This window comes from Daucus carota, chromosome 3 (genome assembly GCF_001625215.2).
Source record: "Daucus carota subsp. sativus chromosome 3, DH1 v3.0, whole genome shotgun sequence".
NCBI classification, from domain to species: Eukaryota; Viridiplantae; Streptophyta; class Magnoliopsida; order Apiales; family Apiaceae; genus Daucus; species Daucus carota.
The window spans coordinates 48,521,866-48,539,384 of NC_030383.2; the positions used below are offsets into that span (position 1 = coordinate 48,521,866).

General features: G+C 32.9%; 2 protein-coding genes across 5 annotated transcripts; both read left to right on the top strand.

Annotated features, from left to right (window-relative positions):
• Positions 1–2,462: 2,462 nt before the first annotated feature.
• Positions 2,463–6,270, top strand: LOC108210428 (SUPPRESSOR OF GAMMA RESPONSE 1). Of its 3 annotated transcripts, none has more exons than XM_064089225.1 (7): positions 2,463–2,766; positions 3,413–3,541; positions 3,649–3,835; positions 4,480–4,925; positions 5,100–5,187; positions 5,600–5,712; positions 5,818–6,270. In XM_064089225.1, the coding sequence occupies exons 2-7, from the start codon at positions 3,437–3,439 to the stop codon at positions 5,905–5,907; spliced, it is 1,029 nt and encodes a 342-aa protein (XP_063945295.1). In that variant the 5' UTR covers positions 2,463–2,766; positions 3,413–3,436; the 3' UTR covers positions 5,908–6,270. The 3 variants fall into 3 exon arrangements, with proteins under 3 accessions (XP_063945295.1, XP_063945297.1, XP_017237198.1); XM_064089227.1 differs by having other exon boundaries at positions 2,463–2,684; XM_017381709.2 differs by having other exon boundaries at positions 2,463–2,610.
• Positions 6,271–10,946: 4,676 nt separating this feature from the next.
• On the top strand, positions 10,947–17,146 carry LOC108211881 (SUPPRESSOR OF GAMMA RESPONSE 1). Of its 2 annotated transcripts, XM_017383592.2 has the most exons (7): positions 10,951–11,362; positions 12,156–12,263; positions 12,499–12,685; positions 13,333–13,766; positions 13,920–14,007; positions 14,341–14,456; positions 16,765–17,146. In XM_017383592.2, exons 2-7 carry the CDS (start codon positions 12,159–12,161, stop codon positions 16,852–16,854), a joined length of 1,020 nt encoding a protein of 339 aa, XP_017239081.1. In that variant the 5' UTR covers positions 10,951–11,362; positions 12,156–12,158; the 3' UTR covers positions 16,855–17,146. The 2 variants fall into 2 exon arrangements, with proteins under 2 accessions (XP_063945298.1, XP_017239081.1); XM_064089228.1 differs by lacking the exon at positions 16,765–17,146 and having other exon boundaries at positions 10,947–11,362; positions 14,331–14,457.
• Positions 17,147–17,519: the final 373 nt, after the last annotated feature.

A 17,519-nucleotide genomic window follows, 5' to 3' on the forward strand; every position in this document is an offset into this window, starting at 1 on the left:
ATAAAATAAAAGTCCCTTGAAGGTTAGATGATTTTTCTGTTGCTCAACATTCGAATTTGTCACTTACTACCGGCGCTTCTTTGCCTCCAAGAACTAAACGCAAGATCCTACGGAAGTATTTTTTGTCTCCAAGAACTAAATGCAAGATCCTGATATGTTTTGATCTGCCAGTCAGTTTATTTTAATTCCAACGGTTATCTCTTCTCATTTTTCTCGTTTGTGTTGGAATGCTTTTGTCATATATGGCCCGAACAGTCATGAGCATAGAAGGATTCTTTTGGCATAGTATCGGTCGGATTATTAGTTCTATTGATGCTCCTGTGATCGTTATTAATGATTTTAATTTGATGGGGAAGTCGCTGACAGGACGGGTGAAAATCACCGTATCTCAAAAAGTATCGAAGAGCTTCAGAATTCTGTTGGACCAGTATTGTTAACTGATACGAATTTTTAATATACAATTGGAGTGATTTAGGATAAAATTGTACCAAATTTAGATTTTTGAACATCCATTTCGTTTAGAGTAAGTTGAATAGTGTCTTCGTTCAAATCCTAAATATTTTTTCCGTCCCTTTTTAGTTATCATATTTAGTTTTGTGCCGGTCAAATTTAAAGTTTGACAAAAATTTATTAATATTTTATCAATTGACAAAATAAAAAAAATATGTTACCAGAAATAATTTTTAATCTGCTTTAAGATGTAATTTTCAGTTTTTTTAAATAATAAGAATAGAAAGGGACGAAGGGAGTATAATATAGAATATCATTCCTATTAATTTAGGACATATGTTACTAACTTGAACTTCAATAATGTGCCTTCTTCTCATAATATGTTTAAGATTTTATTATTAAACATTCTCTTTTATCACTAAAACATACTCCCTCCGTCCCAATGAATTATATACATTGGGATCGGACACGGAAACCAAGAAAAAGTGTAAGAAATGAGTAAAGTTAGATAGAAAGTGGGTAAAGTGGTGGGACCCACATATTTTTTAATAATAGATTTGAGATAGTGGAGTAAGTGGGTGTAATAGTGTTTTTATTATTATATAATGGAGATAGTGGGAGAATGTAGTGTATGTAGTAGTGTTTTATATTATAAAAAGTTGTTATTTTGGGAATGTATAGAAATGATGGGACATCCCAAAAAAGAAACTGTATATAATTGATTGGGACGGAAGGAGTAATATAAAGTAAAGAGAGAAGAGTGTGTTCATGAAAATTAATAATAAATATAGAATAAGATAGGGAGAAAAATGTCTCGAAAATAAAACTTGAAGAGTTTGTCCTAGTATTACTAAGACATTGTTCGATCAATTTTTTTCATCAAATATCCTAAATTATAACTTAAGACATGATAACAGGACATCTCTTAGACTTAGGGGCCGTTTGGGTTAGTTTAAAAGAAGTAATTTCTTGCTTATATTAAAGAAGTGGGATAAAAGTGAGAAGTAAATAAGTTAATAAAGTGTTTGGGAAAGAAGCAGAAGGTGTGAGAGAGAAGCTAGCATTCTCAGTTTCTTAGAAATGCTTCTACTTCTTTACACAAACGGGTCAAGAAAAGCAGAAGTCAGAAGCAACTTCTGATTCTTGTTCCCAAACATGCCCTTAATCACAGCATCAAATATACGGATTACCAAAGAAGAGAGATTTAAAGAAAGAGATAAAAAAAAAAAAAAAAAAAAAAACTGGTGGGGCCGGCTCTATGTTAGCGCTGTATGCGTAGTAGCTTGGGGAGCAAGTAGCAGCTCCAAGCTGTATCCCAAGTATATTTACGAACCTGTGCTTTGGAGTGAGGCTTGGTTAACTATTGATTCCATGCCTTGTTTCATCACTGCTACGAAAAGTATGTTCCAACTTACAGTCTTACATGGAGTGTTAAAAATCCAAAACCCCCTGCAAGTACGTCCCAAATTTCATAACATAAGATACTACATTAAGTTTTTTTAATAAATTACATTTTTATAAATATATAATCGAGATATATATAATATTCATACATAAGTCAATATCACAACCATCACTCGGAAATATCAAATCGCTAATAAATATTTTTAAATAAGCTACAATATAAAAATATGTCTAGCGAAAACTTGAATAAAGTTAAAAAAGAATTTATTTATTAATTATTTTTGATAGAAAAAGGGTTTTTCTCAAATAATAGAGTTATAAATTTTTCAAAATCGTATACACGCGACTTGAAAATCAACTGATATTTTATAAAATTTTCTAAATATTGTAATAATACATACATAAAAAGTCGTATATTATCAATCAAAAGTATATTCAAAATATTTAAATCTATTTTGAAATGTACATTAAATAAAAATTCGTATAAACGCACGCATATTTTCTGTTTTTTCTCCCAAATATACAGTGGCAGTACACGAACCTGAGGTTTTTTCTTTGTAATAAAAACAAAACAAAACAAAAACTTGATTACTCTGATTTCTTGTACATGAGTTTCTCAGTACATAATACCTTGGCGTTGCTTACTCTCTTAGACAACATAAATTAAGAAGTCTTGGTCTCTCTGGAACTGGATTCAACTCCGCGTTATTATTTTCTTTCACATTTCACTCCACACTCATTTACATCCATCACATGGTACCTGTTGTTTCTTTGTTTACATCATTAACCCAATCATAAGCTTTCTTCAACTTCATCTGGGTCTAACTCATGTACTGTTTTCTTGGCTCCAGAAATTTATTATATTCACTTCTTTACCAAAAGAATAAAAGATCAAGAACTCACTTTGATCAAGTTAAGATTTGGTTGATAAAGGGTTTATTTTGGTTTTTCTTGATGTATGAATGAAGGGTTTTACTGGGTTTATGCTGATCAGTATTGTTTCTGATCAAATAGTGTTGTTTACTTGTGTAATTGGTGTTTTTTTTTTTTGCTAAATGAGTGTAATTAGTGTTTTATAACTATAGTATATGGTTGAAGAACCTTTTTAAATTAATTTTAATGAGTCAGGTGAGCTGAGTTGCAATGGCTTGTTTGGGAAGCCCTATTGTTATGTGGGTTTGATTTGGTGACAGCATTCCCAATTTGTCATCCATGTCTAGATTCTTTATTTCCTGTTTAGAAGTTGACATAACTATCCATCATGAGCCTTCTTTCCTTTTTGGTGCTAAACATTAAAAGAGAATTTTGATATAATGTAAATGTTCTTCTGTTATGGTATGTTGAAAAAATAAAGGAGGGTCCCCACTCCCCAACCACCATCAGCAGATACTAGGCTTCAAATATTGAGACATGGAAAATGAAAGCTTAGTCTTAGAGTAACAATTTTAGTTAACTGTTAAAGAATGTACCTTTAAATGTATTTGTTTTTTTCCCTGAGTGCATTTGTTTTGAACATCTTTGAATTGATTGTATTGACTCCATTCATTTTGCTTTTCAGCCCTGATATTGTCTATAGCCAGGGATGGAAACAAAAGTCGAATCTATTCCTCCTTCTGATAAGCAAATGATAGACTCTGGGGAAGGCCTTATATGTTCAAATTGTTGTTGTTCCCTTGATTGCGCAGATGTGAGGAGGATAATATTGTCGTTTATGGGCTTTATATTTGATTATGGATTTTATTACCAAGGTTCGTGGACATCATGTACCCAATTATATGTTTTTCTGTTCTACAGGTGCTTCAGGAATGGACTAATTTGCCACCTGGTGTAAAATTTGATCCGACAGATGCTGAGCTGCTGGATCATCTAGCAGCTAAATGCAGAGTAGGGAATCAACGATCGAATATGTATCTTGATAAGTTCATCATCACACTTCAGGAGGAAGGTGGAATTTGCTACACGCATCCTGAAAATCTACCAGGTGAGCTAGCGGTGTTGGAATTGTTGTGTTATCTACTAGTAGTTAATATGTTGTAACACTAGATGGAAGTGACATGTAACAGTTCATATCGACCAGTGGAAAGTTTGTATCCAAATCAAGGCTTATAACATTGTCCTTTGTATCAAGAGTGACAATCTGATCTTTTGGCCCCCAACTGTTGACCAAAAGTTGCGATCCATTGGGTACATGATACCTTAATTAAAGCCAATCCACATGCTTGAGTTGAGACTAATATTAGACACTAACTTGCCTTTTTAGATGAGCAAATGACGATTGCCGAAGCATTGTATAAATTATTTATTGTTATAAGTTGGTTCCATCTAGTAAACAAATTCTCAAATAATGTGTTGTTTCCTGTGTTGATCATAGTTCACCTTATACAGCCACATGTTTGAGTTCTGCTTTATTGCAACTTCTGTTTTACCCAAATAATTGGCCCTTAATTTGAAAGTGAATTACAATTAAGCATAAAGTGTGACAAAGAAATTGTTGTCTTCTATCTTGACATAAGATTGTATTTTAGACTTTTAGCAACTAATCTTGGATAATTAGCATTACATAAACTGTTTCATATATTAATTGAGGTTCATAGTTGTTTTGACTTTTTATCATGCATGCTTTAGGTATTAAGAAAGACGGAAGCAATGCACATTACTTCCATAAATCTATGAATGCATATGCCTCTGGCAAAAGGAAACGTCGTAAAATTCAAAGTGAAGATTCTGTTAGATGGCACAAAACAGGTAAAACCAAACCTGTGATGGAGAATGGTGTAACGAAGGGTCATAGGAAGATCTTGGTTCTTTATACTACTGCTCCAAACAATCGCAAGGCTGTCAAATCTAACTGGGTGATGCATCAGTATCATCTCGGAACTGAGGATGATGAAAATGAAGGTGAATTTGTGGTTTCAAAAGTGTTTTATCAACAGAAGAATGTGAAGGTGGTTGATAATCTTATAGCCAAAGAGGAATCGGTTCATCCAGATATATATATTTCAAGTCCACGCAAGCAAGAAGAGAATACTAAAAATGATTGGACGATAGATATTGTAAAGACACCAGCACAGGTCTGTGAGAACACTTGAAATTCTTTGTTAATTTTTTTCGAGAAACTGTGTGCTTCTGTGGCAATGCCATCATGATTTAACTAATCCCTCCTGTAATTTTAATTCCAATGTAGTTACATTATTCAGTCTGTGAGAGTGTGGTACTAATATTAATGGTTGCCTCATGTTGACCAGGAAGTAGAAGCCATTAAGACGATACCTCATACTTCTCCATCTAGATCTCAATCCATAACTGAGACAGAGTTCCCCTCTTGGTCAGCTGGTATGTTCATAACTTAATTTTATCATGATTGAGAAAGCTAGAATACTTTTAAAGGCATTGATGGGGATGGGTATCCAGCAATCAGACCCCCGGCCTCAAAGCTTTTTCTTTACAAAAGCGTCAACTATTATTTCCTCTGTTTTTGTATAACTCGTCTGTACATATTGAATTTGCAAAACATACAATAAATATTAAAAAATTGATTATTTTATGAAACGAATAAAATTCATGTTTAAGGTTAAGTATGAATCCAGTAAGTGAATATATAGGTATGTCATAGCCAGATAATAAAAGGCCTTTCTTACTGCCTAAAATGATAATGTCGCACATATACATATTCCATAAGAAATTTGGAATGCATTGTCATCTATGAATTGCTCTCAATTTTTTAAAGCTCTTGATGATGATTCAGGAGAAATTTGTAAGCCTTCACTTTGCAAAGAGGACATGCTAGGTGGAATTGCAGGAATGACTGAAGAAGTGTATATTCGGGTGGATAGTCCGATGTATCCTGATTTTTTTGAGGTAGAGCTTAACCATTCAGTTTATGTTATTCCTATGCATAATGCATATATCTATAGATATGAACTTAAACTTAGTATATAATTTGCAACCTATCCGTGCATGCAGGAATTGCAGCAATATTTAGATGGTCGAGGAAATAGGAAAGATGAAGTGTTGATAGAGTGCAATGATGTCACTTCACATAGCCGTGAATGAATTGTAGGATGTTGGAGCTGTCCTGAAAGCAACATGTTCTTGAATAATTTTACAAGGCTTTGCTTCAACAATACTATGAAGTCTCGGCACAGGCAGAATATGAAGGATTGATGACCGACTTTGTAATGTTAACTTGATCATTGTTTCATTATCGGGGATTAAAAGTAGTTTGCCATGCACTTGTATATGTTGTTCATGGTAGTTGCTTCTAACCCGACACTGTAGAGTCATTCGGTGTGACTGTGTATCTTTCTGATTGGGAGCCTGTTCCCCGGCTGACTGACAAATATTTTAAACTATGAACTTATAAGACTCACCTTAAACTGTATTGTTTGTATGATTGTATAGAAAATAATTTGTTAAAATCAAATAAAAAATCGTGTATGTGAGACGATATGATATGTATGTATGTGATGAGGAGAAGATATTTTCTCAGAGAAGTTTCTACGTAATTCAAAGATACTATAGTTATAAATTTCAAACTTATAACTACATTTTTTTTGTAATATAACGATACTCCCTTAGTCTCATGAGATTGTTTACGTACACTATTTACACGCATTTTGATATTTTTGTAAAGTATAATTTTTTTGAATATTTTTTTTCTTATTCTGAATATAATTTTGAAAATATATATTTTAGCAGAGAATTAGTATTTATTTTAATAATATAAATTGGTTTCAGTATTAATATAAAATTATATTCTAAAATATTATAGTTTTCAGAATAATAATTTAAAATTTCTAAGTAGTTTTTTTTTGAAAAAAATTGACAAATAAATCGTTCAATTCTTTAAAAAAAGCTTTAATTTGACGGAACAAATGCACCATAGCAAAAAAATGTTTGAAAGTTTATCATGCTATAGTATTATATGGGGGTTGCATGTAACTTGGTGGGACTAATGGAGCGGCAAAAACCATGCCTGTTACATTTTCTGCACCGCTACGATTTACCATCATTACAATGTACACGTGTAAGCATGCAAGAGAAGTTGGTGAAAAGATTTTTGCAGACTCCAGGCAAAACAACCCAACATATAACATCAACCAAGTTTGTCACTCATAAGTCATAAATGCTGCACAGAGAGGATCTCTGCAATTTTAACCGTGGAGTGAAAATCGGTTTATTTGAATATTAAGAGCGAAGTAAAAAGAATTACTACTCTACTACTCCCTCCGTCCCAGTGAATTGTATACAGTTTTCTTTTTGGGACGTCCCATCAATTGTATACATTCCAAAAGTGGTAAACTTTTATAATATAAAATATCATTACACCAACTACTTTCCTCCACTATCTTCATTCTATAATAATATAAACAATATTACACCCACTACTTTCCTCCACTATCTCAAATCTATTATTAAATATAAATGAGTCCCACCACTATACCCACTTTTCATCTAACTTTACTCATTTTTTACCCAATTTCTTGGTCTCCGTGTCCCAGCCATTTGTATACAAATGACTGGGACGGAGGGAGTATATATAGTAGCTGGAGGTCTAATTTGTAGGTTAAAGAAAATATACACCCTGTGACCTCACACTGTGAAATAGGAAGAGAGTCTACAGTTTTGTTCATATATATATATTAACTCTACTAGCAGTTCATTTGGTTCTTTTTTTAAATGTTTGTACACTTTTACGTTGGATTAACATGATCCTACCATTTTACAACGTAACAAATTTATAAGTCAATATCGACTTAAGATTAAAAAATTGGAGAGAAATATATTTTAATTGGTTTTGATAACAAAGAAGAAATTTTTTACTTTTCTCTTAAAAGAATTTTAAAAAAATGTTACTAAATAACCTTAAAAATAACATGTTGTTTTTCTCATATAATATTATCATTAATTATTTTTAATTGGTTATTTTTGCTCTTTTCTGAATTTCAAATAATATTGTACTTCTATTTTAAAGAACAAGGAAAAAGAATAATATTCAAAGAATTCTTTGTATCTAAGTTTGCAAATTTCGTAAATTACATTTATATTTACATGATAAAAGAGAGACATACTCTAGAATTGTCTAAAATATCTAGTTGTTAATTCATTTTCACGTATTGCTTAATTTCTTTTTGGGGTCTATTGAAATCATACATAAGATGGTTTGCAAGGTTTATTATTTCTTTTTTATACTATTTATTACTTAGAAGACATGTTTTATGATTTAAAAATATATTACAGTTGAGACTTGAGACGTTGTATGAGGTTTGGACACGGTGTGAGACTTATAAGACTACATAAGTGAGACGAATGTATGACAGTTGAAAAACACACCATTAAAATTATTTACTACCAAATATTAATAGCGGATCCATTAAAAATATAGATCCAACGACCTTAGTACCGTGTGTTAGATTATCTCTCACGACACACGGTTCTCAGGGAACAAAACCCTTCTAACCGAGATTGTTAACTATTAGCTAAATAGACTTTATCAGTTTTAATTATATTAAAAATTAAAAAATAATTAATATTAAAAATATCAATACTATTCAATTAAATTTTTATCAGTTATGAGATATTATACTTTAAAATAAAATTATGTATGATATATAATATTTTTATAAGATTATGCCATGTAATTATGCAAAATATTTAAAATTATATTTTTCTTGTGCTAATCTATATACATGTGTGTGGTTTTTTATTTGTGATATATAAATATTGTCTATTTTGATTATATAAATTTATATAATATATATATATAATAAAAAAATAATATTAAATTGATTCCTATTAATGATCCGATTAATCATTCCGATTATCCGATTAATCTCTGGACGGTGCTTCTACCGACTAAGTCCGATTCCTGCTTTTTATATTGCTTTTAATCACTTTTAGCTCCTGGCTAAGAGGCTGACTATTTATTCTTTTACATAACATATACTCCCTCCTCGCTGGATGCTGGTTCTTTACGTTTGGGATGGACTCAGAATGTTAAGAAAACATGTATAAAGCAATGGAAAATAGAAAGAAAAGTGGGTGATGTGGTGGAAACCATCGATGTTTACTATATAAATGGGGTTGGGCACGGAGGTTAATAAATAGTATATATAAAGTAGTGAAAAAAGGAGAGAAAATTGGGTGAAGTGGTGGGAGCCATTGATTTTTAATGTATAAAAAAGAGATAGTGGAGAAAAATAGTATGAAGAGGAGGAAAAATAGGAATCGGTAGAATAATTAACTATTTTTAATAAGTTTTGAAATATAAAAAATTAAATAATACATTCTAAAAAAAATCGTAAAAAAATGATTGACACAGAGGAAGTATAAAATATTTTGTCTTCATGGGTAACCGGTGGGTTCAATGTGTTGATCGACTGTCACAAGCATCACTTGTGGGTATGCTTGTTTAGAAAGAGAGAGATCCCTTGTATTGTGTTGCATTTTGTTAGCTGTTATCAGAGAATGTATTACTCGCATTCAATTAATTTGATTACGAACTTTTGATAGAAGCTGAGACTGTGGCCTGTGGGAAAGAATAGCTTCCAATTTAAAGATCTGTAAGAGAAAGTCCATAGACACTATATAGAGCTTCCAAGACCAGCTTCAACTCTGACTCAAATAGATAGACTTTCCTGCAAATCTCATAGTATTCTCCTGGATGGTTTTTTTATATTGATCAAGATATGGTTTCGGTGGAGATAGTCATCTTCCAGTCAAGCAATTATTTGATCCAGCAACATAGTATTGAAATACTTTGTGGCATTGGCAACAATACATTCAGAAAAGACATGCTTAATTCGGCGGGATTATATTAATAAAAACAAAATTGAATCACCTGATTAGCTATTTGAGGACTTGAAGTGAAGGTAGTCTTAAGGGGTGTTTGGCAGCTACTTTTAAACCGGGTTTTCTCGGTTTATATGTTAAAAGTATTTATATGTACTATTTGTGTAAAAAGTCAAGAATTACTTATAAAAAATTAAGAATATTAATTTTTGTTTCATGACTTCTACTCCTTTATCAAACACTTTAATCACTTATAAGTCTTAACTTTTTTCTAACTTCTACTTCATTATTTTTACATTAAACAAGAACCACTTATCTTAATCTCACCTAAACGGCCATTGGAATGTGATTTTTCTATATAAATAGTGCAAATAAAAGTTTTTCCCTTTTTAGAATAAAGTCAAGATCCAACTTTTCAAAACGACCAAAGAGAACAACAAGGTTTAGCTTTAAATTTTTTCAATAAAAAAAGGTTTAACTTTAAATATAAATACAAAAATCTATAAATAAAGTATTTTATCTATTCAAATATTATATATATATATATATAATTTCAATTATATCACCAGATCAAAATATATAGATAATTATTTATATTCGTATTTCGATAAATCAAAAAATAAACTGAGCCATTAAACAAGCTCCCCCGGTTTGCATTCGAGGAGACAAGAGACCAAGGCGAGAGAATCTAAAAGAATAATCGATGATGGCGGCTGACTTTATATTAAGTAGTGTCTGTGTACCTTGGGGAGCAAGTTGCATTGCTGTATCCCATTCCAAACATTTTGGCTTGGAACTATATTACCTATATTTCCCTCCCTCCTCTAGCAGAATTTATAATGTTGTAAAAACAAATTATTTTATAATGTTGAGTATTTTAAATATTTTTGTACTAAACTAAAAGTATACAATTAAACAATATGAAATGTGTTTATAATTATATTTAACTTGTCACTTCTAAAACATCACACTCGAAGACATCAAATCACTCATGAGTACTTGTTTGAAATAAACTTGTTTAAATGTCTTGGAAAGAGAGAAAGTTTAAAAAAACTATTTCAATAGGTTTTTTTTTTTGAAAATTGTTTCAATAGTAATTTGAATGAATAAAAATTGTCATTTGTTTTTATATATAATATAGTTACAAATAGGATAGGACACTTGATTGTTCCATAGAAATTTAAAATCCAAGAGTGAAGAGCAGTAGAAAACACAACCTTAGATTTTATGCATTTTGTATCTTATACGTGCCAAGGACCAAGGCAAAGTCCAAGGCTAAATCTCTCTCTGCTTTTATCTTTGCAATAAAAACAAATCTCTCTCTCTCTCAATCTCTCTCTCTCTCTCTCTCTCTCTCTCTCTCTATCTATCTCAATACAAGAATTTCTCAGTAACTAGCTGTTGCTTAGTCTCTTAGACAAAGAAAAACTAAACATGTCTCGGTCTCTCTCCCTCTCTCTCAAACTGGATTAGAACTCCGCGTTATTTCCTTTTCACATTTCACTCACCCACATACATATACATACAACACATTGTATATCTCTTTTCTTTTCTTCCATCGTCAACTTAATGATGGTTCCTCTTCTCCTACTCATTCTTTTTCAACTTCACAATCTTGGTCTTACTCATCTACCATTTTCTTAGCTCCAAATCTTTATAGTAAAAAACAACCCTTTAGAAAGAGCTTCTTGCCGGATAAAGAACCCATTTTGATCAGGTTAAGTTTTAAGTTTTTCTGTTGGTTTTCTTGATGTATGGATGAATAATTATTCTGGGTTTATGCTCATCAGCATGTTTTCTGATCATATAGGGGTTTTTTTCTGCTCCATATTATGGTGATTGAAAAGCCACATGACTCTGAGTCAGTCTTGTAATGGCTCGTTTAGGAAGTCCCATATTTCATCTGGGTTTGAGTAGAGTGACCACATTTTCATTTTCAAGGATTACGCAACTACCCATTATGAGCCCCCTCCAAAATAGTTTCCACTTTGGTGCTATAAATTTGGAGAAGTTTTATTTGTTATGTTGATGTATGTTTGAAAAAGGGTCCTCCAACCTTAGATTCTCATAGGCTTAGAATCTTGAATCATAAAGTATAAATTTGGTGTCGAGTACCAACTTTGTTAGGGGTGTCAATATCATACACGACCGAAATCCGGCCCAATCCGTAACTCGATTCAGTGAGACAAGATCCGAAAGTGACCTGAAAATCACCTGATTGACCCGAAATGGGCCTCAAATTAGAATTTCATTTCTAAAAGCTTCAATTTTCAGTTTTATTTAATTTTAAGTGATTTTAGTTTGACCCGAAATCGACCCGATTACTGACACGAGTACAACCTGTTACCCGAAATTGCCGCCCCTAAACTTTGGTTGAATGTTAAGGAAAGGAAATTTTAATTTTTAATTGTATTTGTTTTGTTCTCCGAGTGCTTTGTTTTGATGCTGTGTTGTTGGGTATATCACATACTTGAATGTATAGAAGTAACTTGTTTTGTTATGTTTTGCAGCCAATGGAAACAAATATTGAAGCTAATCTACCTTCTGATAAGCAGATGATTGACTCTGTGAAAGGCGTTGTATGCCAAAATTGTTGTCGTCTCCTTGATAGCAAAGATGTGAGTAAGGAGAGTTTAGTTGTAAATGTGCTTTGAAGTTGATTGTGTGTGTTAGGAGTTGTTCCACATCGGTTGTGGGAGGGGCAGAAAGCTAAAATGTAAAAACTCCTTTAAAACGACGCCTTTTGGGAGGTGCTCAGAAACAAAGCCGTGCGGGCTAAGCCTAAAACAGACAATATCATTACCGTGGTTCTTGAACATTATGTACCCTGTTTTATGTTTTTCTTTTCTGCAGGTATTTCAGGAATGGACTAATTTGCCACCCGGTGTAAAATTTGATCCGACAGATGTTGAGCTCCTGGATCATCTAGCAGATAAGTGTGGAATAGGAAATCGAAGACCTAAGATGTTTATTGATAGGTTCATCATCACACTTCAGGAGGAAGGTGGAATCTGTTACACCCATCCTGAACATCTACGAGGTGAGCAAGCAAATATTGTGTTATTTATCCACTAGCAGTTTAAATGTTGTAATTTGTGACAGTAGACAAATTTGACATGTTACAGACTTACAGTTCATATCGACCAGGGGAAAGTTCATATTCAAATCAAGGCTCAAAACACAGTCCTAAGAATCAAGAGTGACAATCTGGTCTTTTAGCATCCTTCATGTTCAACCTAATACAATGGATGTGTGTTCTCATCTTGTTGAACAAAATTAGTAATTAAATTTACAAAGAAAGATAAAGGTAACACTTCTGAGAAGACGAAAAACCGACATATTTTTGGTATTTGCCATGTTGGTCGAAATCATTGGCACGAGGAATAATTTGTTGTCCAAAGAGGATAGACAAAGAGAAAAGTATAGGGTAGGGAAAAAAGAACATAGAAGTAGTAAAATCTAGCAGAGGGGTGCTCAGTACTCGAGGAAGTAAGTCGATAGCACCATTCACCTATCCTAAGCCAAGTAGATTTTCTACCATTTTAGTCTCGTCCTTTCTTTTTCTTCTTGTTTTGTGTCATTAGTCTCTCTGCTCTCGGCTTCTTTTAGATAAGATGTTTTTATTCCTGAACTATATGATATCTGGAGTTCATCATTACTTTTAAGTTGTGTCCATGCATGCTTTAGGTATCAAGAAAGACGGAAGCATTGCACATTACTTCTATAAATCGATGAACGCATATGCCTCTGGAAAAAGGAAACGTCGCAAAATTCAAAGTAATGATTCTGTTAGGTGGCACAAAACAGGTAAGACCAAGCTTGTGATGGAGAATGGTGTAAAAAAGGGCTATAAGAAAATCTTGGTTCTTTATACTACTGTAACAAAAGGTTGCAAGCCTGTCAAATCTAACTGGGTGATGCATCAATATCATCTCGGAACTGAGGATGATGAAAAAGAGGGAGAATATGTGGTTTCGAAAGTGTTTTATCAACAGAGGCATAATCCTATATCCAAAGAGGATTCAGTTTGTCCAGAGAAAGATATTTCAGGTCCGGACAAGCAAGAAGACTCAAAAACTAACAATGATATTAAGATAGATATTGTACGGACACCTGCACAGGTCTGTCAAGACACTTGAAATTTATAATGATATTGTTTGATTAACCATGTCCTTCTGTGCCAATCTTTTCAGAATTTCATTCCAACGTAATTTCAGTTATTCAGGCTGTGAGGCTATGGTAATTTATATTAATATTTGCTTCATGTTGATCAGGAAATGGAGATCATTAAGAATTTACATTATACTTCTCCATCTGGATCTCAATCCATATTTGAGACAGACTTCCCCTCTTTGTCTGCAGGTAAATTTCACTATGTAATTTAAACATGAATGAGAAAGTTAATATACTTCACCAGGCATTAGGACATCCGGTGATCAAGCCCATGGCCATTAAAGCTTCTTTTTTTATTGTAAAGCATATCTTGTTTCCTCTCTTACACATACTGCTTATATGTGCATATTTTGTAATGCAAAACCTCGACTAAAGTAGGCTGCTGATTTCTAATCCATTCCGAGTAAAGATATAGGGATTGAAGTGTTTTCCATATTTCATAAGTAGTTTAGAACACTGTATATGAATCTTTGTTGTCTATAACTGATACTAATTCTTGTGCAACTCTTGAGGATGATTCAGAAGAAATTGGTAAACCTTCTTCACCTTGCAAGGAAGATATTACAAGCGAAACTGATGGAATCACCGATCTTGAGGATATTCCAGCCAATCCTCGAGTGCATTCTGTTCTGTTTGAGGTAAACACAACCATTGTTCCATAAAGGAAAACTCTTATATAGTTCTAAAGAGAACAAACACAGAATTTTAGTATGAATTTTCTTTTCATTCTAAATTTAAGAACTAGAATTATTTCAACAAACAATTATGCACAAAAACAAACCAAAATCTAGCATAAAATTAAGAAAAACTAGGCTTAAACATAACATAACATAATTACATAACAAAATGGAATACAACATAAAATCTCATTACAGTATGTATGTCAACGGTGAATGACAATGATGGTTGGCTGCATTTTTAAAATAATAATTTATTATTCCAAGTTGTTATAAAAAATATATATTATCTCAATATGGTAATAGATGATGTGAATTATGACAAAAAAAAAAAATAGATGATGTGAATTCTTATTGCATTTCTCTAGCTATGATGATATTGGCTATAATTTTAGACATGGAATGGAGGTATAGAAGGGCTGTCATGGGCTCAAGCCTAGGATGGCAGGGATGATTATAGTGTTAGGGATAAAAATACGAGATTCAACTTCTAATGCAAACACACACACAACAATATATTTGACGCGGAAAACCCACGTCCCAACTTGTATTATTAATCAAACCGTTATCAATAACACAATCAAACCAACTTGGATACTCAAGCATCCGCTCGCAGGCGATACCTTAGTCTACATCTTGAGCACACCTATCAAACACAATATGACTATGTCTATATAGCCATCTCAAACTAGACAAATCAAAATCTAACTCTAACTCTTAAATACCTAACTGCAATTGGAATCCAATTCTGAAATCTTCAACTCAAATTAGAATCCAATTCCAACTAGGTTAATACCCAACAATCTTCTTCTAACTTTGTGACCAAGACATATCTTTTATAATAATTGTCTAAACATACAATTATTATCCTTATATATTTTGGATCATCAAAGTCCACGCCACCATTGTAATGGGTTGATACCTAACAGTCCTCCCCTTCAGCCCAATACAATTCATAACCGAATCAACAGTCACGATCAAGACACCGACGTCCATCCGCCAATGCCTCCCTTTTGAACAAGAATCTCCATGTCTCATTCTTCCAGACTTTACCCATCAACAAAATCATGTGCATCAATCACAAGTGCTCTTCCATCCATCTGATGAGTCACCCGATCCTTGCTTTCACAATCTTTCGGCCTCTAGAATAACTATCCAATCTTCTTCCATCTTGAGTCCGTCATGATTGATCCACGATGCAAGTCAACCGTCATACCGCACGTAACTTTGTTTCTTCCTGCTAACAAAACCTTCATCGTACTCTGCATCTTCAATTGAATCCCGAATTTTCCCCCAACCTCATCAATCACGATCCTAACCTCGCTCTGATACCACTTGTTAGGGATAAAAATACGAGATTCAACTTCTAATGCAAAACACACATACAACAATATATTTGACGCAGAAAACCCACGTCCCAGCTTGTATTATAAATCAAACCGTTATCAATAATACAATCAAACCAACTTGGATACTCAAGCCTCGCAGCACTCAAGCATCCGCTCGCAAACGATACCTTAGTCTACATCTTGAGCACATCTATCAAACACAATATGACTATGTATATATAGCCATCTCAAACTGGACAAATCAGAATCTAACTCTAACTCTGAAATACCTAACTGCAATTGGAATCCAATTATGAAATCTTCAACTCAAATCAGAATCCAATTCCAACTAGATTAATACCCAACAATCTTCTTCTAACTTTGTGACCAAGACATACCTTTTATAATAATTGTCTAAACATACAGTTATTATCCTTATATATTTTGGATCATCAAAGTCCATGCCACCATTGTAATGGGCTGATACCTAACATATAGAGGGGGGGATTAGTTATGTAAGTATTGATTTTTAGAACTCAAGTGTGTATCAAGACCATTAAATTTTTTGCCAAGCACACCCTCGTTTCTGTTCCTGGTGGTTCGTTCCCTGGGTTTTCTCCTATAAGAGTGATAGTATGCTGTCTAGATTTTACCTAAGGGTTTTCCAGCATTAAAAATGCTCTTATGATAGAAGCGTATATCAAAATTCAGATTTTTTACATTAGATTCAATATGATAGAAGTGTATATCAAATTCAGAGTTTTTACATTAAATTCAACAAGTCAAGTTCAATTTTAGTCCAACTTTGTCATTCTAATTTTAAGCATAAAAGAAGCAAAGGATGATGTTGGCGTTCTTTTTAGTTCTTACATATGTGTGTCTCCAATGTAACTATATATTGATGGACACTGTATAACTTGCAAATCTATGGGTGCATGCAGGATTTTACGTTTTTTTCAGAGGGTCACTTTGAATGGGATGATAAAGTGCAGACAGAGCACAATGCTGTCACTTCACACATGTTTAACTGAATCTATGTGCCAAAGTAATATGTTCTTCAGTATGTTGCATCAAGGCTTTGTGTCAGCAGAGCTACCGAGTCCTGAGAATCTGGATAGCTTCTACTTATTAACAACATTTTATCATCTTAACTTAATCATAATTTCATTTCTGAGATCATGATAATTTTATCACTCACTTGTATTTGTTGTTGTAGGTAGATGTTGTTCGACATTGTGTACGGTAGTGTAATTTTGTATCACGAGAGTAGTCATTTACCGGTGACTTTGTTACTTTCGAACCTTGAGTGCAGACTTTGTATCATGAGACTCTGTAGTCATCTGCTGTGACTTTGTATCTTTGTAAATATTTGTCTAATATTATTTCAGTATTTTAGAGTTGTATATAATTTTTGTCACCTTCTTTCCAAATAACTCTAGAGCTGTCAGCTGTGTTCCTGAGTTCCTTAATGAAGAAGAAGAGAGAAGAATTGAAGTTTAGAGAAAATAAAGGACAAAAAATTGTTAATGATTTTTGTTCTTATGTTTCTCAGATATATGTGAAGATGTGAAAAGTTATTTGCGTATATATTAATTATAATTTGACTCTCCGGATCTTATTTTTTGGAAAATAATAAGTTATATTTCACTTCTCTTTCTTTTCGTTTACCATCTCCACTTTTCTTGCCATCTCTTGG